The sequence below is a fragment of the Myotis davidii genome, unplaced genomic scaffold (genome assembly GCF_000327345.1).
Source record: "Myotis davidii unplaced genomic scaffold, ASM32734v1 scaffold73, whole genome shotgun sequence".
In the NCBI taxonomy this organism is placed as follows: Eukaryota; Metazoa; Chordata; class Mammalia; order Chiroptera; family Vespertilionidae; genus Myotis; species Myotis davidii.
The window spans coordinates 1,690,492-1,695,797 of NW_006286675.1; the positions used below are offsets into that span (position 1 = coordinate 1,690,492).

A 5,306-nucleotide genomic window follows, 5' to 3' on the forward strand; every position below is an offset into this window, starting at 1 on the left:
ATACCATTATACCCCTGCCACTCAATACCCTGCTGCACCGGTCACTCAGTACATCACAGCCCACTGGCTGTCCTCCTTCCGGCTTGGAACACACTAAACTCTCAGCCTCCTCAGGGATTTTGCACTTGCTGTTCCCTTCCTTGGCGTGTCCTTTCCCTGTCCTTGCATGGCTGGGGCCTTCTGACAGTCAGGTCTCTAACTCTCCAAACTGCGGAAGATGCCACCCAGTCTCCGGCTCTCCTCTCTCTCGCACTCCATTGTTTCTTTAGAAGCTTTTAGAAGCAAACATAATAGTCTCATGAGCGAAGCTGGGCCCACAAGGGCATCCTGTCCTGTGCACTGTCCTGTCGGCCCCTTGCACCGTGCAGGGCGCGTAGTGGACGTGAGTATTTGTGCTGTGTCTCCGCCCTGCGCAGTGACACTCCACAGGGTCTGTGGACAGTGCGGCTGCACAGAACCCTCGCAGCCAGTCCACAGTGAGAAGTGCAGCCGCTGAGAATAAATGTGGGGAAACTTTTGTAGCGATTGACGTCCAAGGGTGTGATCCCTGTGGTCAGACTCCCGTGAAAGTCTCACGTGACAGGTGCGCCTTCTCATCGCGTGCAGGGGCCCACAGAGCTCTCTGCGATCAGTGGGAGAGCTAGCTCAACACCTGCGCCTCCCCACAGAGAGTCTGAGCAGCACAGCTCCGATCTACACAGAAGAGGGGCTACCCCCTTTAGGTGAAGTGGACAGAGGCACAGATTGCTCTTTAAAGCTATATTTTGAGAGGTCTACCTTAAAAGAACACTTCAGCATTTGTGAGCTCAGCCACCCTGTGGGGTAGGAATTATTTTACGTGTAAGGACACTCAGGTGGTTACCTGGCCTTCTCCAGCTTGAGGGGCTGGGCAGGGACAGGTCCAGGGCCACAGAGGGTGGCGCCAACGAAAGCAGCGCCAGTTCATGCCACCGGTTCCGAGGGCGGGTCTGCCTCCGGTGCGCAGGTCTGGGTAAGCCATCCAGCGGGCCTCTGAGATGTCAGTGGAAACTGAGGCGAGCAGCTCTTAAAGGGGCTGGCTGTGGGCGCCAGGAGCTGGCTGGTGAACCCCCCCAGGGCTGGGCCCCAAAGTAATCAGAGGACGGCACCGTGGACATGGTTAATGCTGGCTCATACACCCCGCGGTAGACGGCCCCTCTGTCAGCCCTGCATCTGGCCTGCCGCGCAAGTCACAGTCTTGAGATTGGAAGACTCTCCCTTCCTACTCAACTTCCCGACTTCGTGTTTTAATTCCCAAATGGTGGGGACTGATCATATTTGGGAAATGGGACCAAATTTTGCCATCATCCTTCGCAACCGGAATTAAAGCCAGAGGACTCCTTAAGCCAATGACCTGGTCACATAGTAAACCTAATTGCAAATATTTATTGAGTACTTACTATGTGCCAGGCACTATCCAGGCACGACCTCACCTAATTTTCCAACCTTCTTAGGGATGTACTGTTATTAGTCCCACCTACAGGGGGGGAAACTGAGGCTCAGAAGGGTAGCCACATGCCCCCACCCCCAACCCCCAGCTGATTTAAATGGCAGAGACAGGTCTTGAAGTCAGGGCTCCCTGACTCCAAAGCTTGGGCTGTTCCCTGCCAGGCCAGGCCAGGCAAACTGGGCAGGTGGAAGGGGAGGCAGAGAGGCAGCGCCCAGCTAGGGCTTGGAGCTGAAACAGGAACACAGGGTCCCCGGGAAGGAAAGCTGCCTGTCCCCAGGGCCCCAGCCAGGAACCCATGAGCTCTGCAGGCCACAGACACCCACGGCCAGGACAGAGCCATGGGAGGGCACTGTGGGTGCAGGGCTCGGCCACTGCTCCAGGCTTCCAGAGTTTATTTATAAAGCTAAGCAGGAAGGGGTGCAGCCCTTTAAGGCCAGAGCCACAGACATATCCCGGGACCGGGGAATCCTGGCACCAGGCCATAGGGACCCAGTCCACCCACCTGACATGATGACAAAGGGAGACCCCCCGCCCCCGCCCAGTGATGGGGGGACATTTTTTTCTCTGCAAATCATCCGTCTTCCAGAGAGGCAGAACAGAGGGGGCTGAGACCAAGCTGCTGAGTTCAAAGCTGCCTCTACCACAGACTAACTGTGTGACCCTGGAGAGATGCTTAACCTCTCTGCGCCTCAGTTTCCCAAGAGGCACTATGAGTACCTTCCTGCTAGGGGTGTTGTCAGAAGTAAATGGGTTCATGTAGGTAAAGCACCTAGAAGAGCCTGGAACTCAGTAGCCGCCACGCCTTGGCCATTCCCATCATTCCTTAAACCACTCGGCTTGGGGAGCGGGCGGCCTTCATGGAGGAGGTGACTCTCCCAGGAGCCGTGCCACTGAGGCTGCCTCACCACCCGGGCAGAGAGAGCCAAGCCCTTGTTCCCACTTCTCCAAACTCCTTCCTTCGGGCCTGGGAGCAGGGCAGGCCCCAGGCAAGAAATGGGCCTCCCAGGGACTGTCCCTGCCCAGCCTGTTGGTCGTGGGCCTATTGCTTCCCTCGTCCTCTGGATGGTCTCATCCACTCCCCCAACCCACTGTGACCAGAAAGGCCCTGGCCTGCAGGGGTGCTTCTCAGACGCACCCAGGAGGACCTGTGAAAGGGTTCACTTCCAGGCCCCTCCAGATTCCTAAGTCTGAGCCTCTGGGTGGGCCCAGGGGAGCTTTGCACAAGGTCTCCCAGCGAGTCCTATGCAGCATAAAGTTAGAGACTGGGTTCCTCAGACCTACCTGCCTGGCCTGTGCTGGAAGCCACCGGCAATCTCATTCTGGTCAAAAGAAAAACCATGCCTCACCCTGGTCTTCCCAAGACTGGTTCAAGGATAAGCCCTTCCTAGCTGGGTAGTCAGCTGTGTGGCTCCATAGAGATGCTTGTTCTGCCACGTGTTGGGTGAAGGATCATGGCCTCTTTGGCCAACAAGAACCCATCCCCCCCGGGCCCCTTTCATGGGCTGTAGACCCAGGTGAGCGCTGCTGCTCATCTCTTAGCGCCGTGGTGGGTCAGGTGAGTCACCACAGGCTTCTCACACTCGCCAAGACCATCATGATCGTGCAGTCTACTCTGAACTTTGTGGATGAGAGAACTGAAGCCCAGAGGGGTCAGCACTCTCTCGGTCTTATACAGAGAGCAGCAGCAGGGCTGGAGCTGGAAACCCAAGTTTCCTGACACCCCAGGACTCTGTCCACCATGCAGGCCATCTCCCGCATCCGGGAAAGCACCGTGAAAAGTGTTAGGGTCTGTGCAGGGATTAACAGGAGGTGCTGTGAGGCCACAGTGCCAGAGGCGCCTCAGCTGGTGTCCCCGGAATCCAGGGCAGAGCCATGGCCACCATTCAACTGGTGAGTCCCACAGGAACCCAGGACTCCTCCTCCCCTTTTCTAAAAACACTCTTATCCAGAACTCATTTATGATGAAACTCAGCATATACCAGGCTCTGGACTAGTACCCCCGCTCAGCTTCCTCACCCCTGCTCCCTAAAAGCAGATGACTGCTCATTATGAATTGAGCAGAATTGAAGTTGATTCACACAGTCCCCAATGATGAGATATGAGGCAGGCAGGTTCTAAAACATTAAGTTCGGCAGCAGCCACCTGGGCAGTGGGAATCAAGCAACCTGATGGTGCGTCAAGGTCACGCCCAAGGTCAGACACAGAAATGGAAAACAGTTGTCAAGGATAAGCACTTTGCCTTTCACAGTTTCTCGTGCTGCGTGGCTCTGACCTTTACTTCCCCCTCTCTCCCATCCCCAGGACCTACCCAACTAGAAGATTTCTGTTCATTTATTTTTTTTCTAAAAAGGCCAAATTGGTGGTTATCTCTGAACATATTAATATTCAGATGGTTACCATTCATACCCATGTGGAAATGTTACTGACTTCAGACCTTATTGATTCTACTGTTGGAAGGTGTCTTTGCAGATTTTTAAATTAATAAACCATGAAAACCCTTACATCCATAATGATTTAATTATATTTTTCCAAGAAAAGCAATTTTAAACTAGATTGACATTTTTAAAATTAGGCATCAACATGAGGTTAGTAAAGTAAAACCATTCCACTTTGAAGGAAACAAAATCCATGTCCCAAAGCCAGCAACTCTAAAATGAACACCTGCCTACATCACACCATTCTCATCAAGAAAGTGACCTGTGACCACCACTTGGGTGTCACCACTCCTTCCCTGGGAATCCTTGGGTTCAGCCAAACCCTGAAGAAGCTGGAGGAGGTTCCCCAGTTCTCGGGTCTCTGCTGGGGCTGGAGAGTCACGTCGGTTTCTCCCCCTGCCCAGGGCCTGCAGTACATGGAGCTCATCCCGAAGGAGAAGCAGCCGGTGACGGGCACCGAGGGCGCCTATTACCGCCGCCGCCAGCTCATGCACCAGCTCCCCATCTACGACCAGGACCCCTCTCGCTGCCGCGGACTTTTGGAGAACGAGCTGAAACTCATGGAAGAATTTGTCAAGCAGTATAAGAGCGAGGCCCTCGGCGTGGGAGAGGTGGCGCTCCCGGGGCAGGGCGGCTTGCCCAAGGAGGAGGGCAAGCAGCAGGAAAAGCCGGAGGGCACAGAGCCCACCGCCCCCACCACCAACGGCAGCATCGGCGACCCGAACAAAGAATACGTAAGTCTCTCCGGGGCCGCAGGCTGCAGCCGCCATGCAGGCTTCCTCTCCTCATCCCCACTCATGCGTGCAGTCAGGCCTCCAGCAGCGATTGGTACTCACTCACTCTGTGCCTGGCACTGTCCCGTGGACAATAACACAGGGTCATGCCCTGCAGAGTCTCTCTGTCCAGTTGCAGTCACAGACAGCCAAACTGTGGCAGCTTAGGGAAAGGGCATCTACACTTGCTTGGGTGAAGGTGGGTGTGGGTTAGGAGCCCAGGGCCACACTGGCTTCAGAGCTAGGAGCCGCCCAGGCCCTAAAGAGGTGAGCAGGTGCCGTGGAAGGCCCAGAGAGCAGAGCAGAGGCAGAAGATGGAAGGAAGTCCCATGTGATTAAAGGCAGGGTGAGCTGGGGGGAGGTGGACACCAGGCTGGCCAGGTCAGCGGGGGTCACTTCCCAAAGAGTCAGGCCATCTATCCATCCCTCCCTCCATCCATCCATCCATCCATCCACCCACCCACCCACCCACCCATCCATTCGTCTGTCTGTTCATTTATTCATCGATCCATCCATCCACCCACCCAGTCACCTACCATTCACGCATAATGATCTGAGTGCCTGCTGTGTGCCCGGCCCTGTGTTTGGAGCTGGGGATATATCATGTTAGCCAAGAAAGACCAGGTCTTG

The 5,306-nt window shown here is 55.2% G+C and overlaps 1 protein-coding gene across 2 annotated transcripts in view; it reads left to right on the plus strand.

Moving 5' to 3' along the window:
- LMCD1 (LIM and cysteine rich domains 1) overlaps positions 1–5,306 on the plus strand; it is a 70,763-nt gene that overhangs the window by 44,919 nt on the left and 20,538 nt on the right. For both annotated transcript variants that reach the window (XM_006758213.2, XM_015560349.1), the window contains exon 4: positions 4,308–4,637. In XM_006758213.2, coding sequence (XP_006758276.1) covers positions 4,308–4,637 — 330 coding nt within the window. The remainder of the gene's footprint in view (positions 1–4,307; positions 4,638–5,306) is intronic.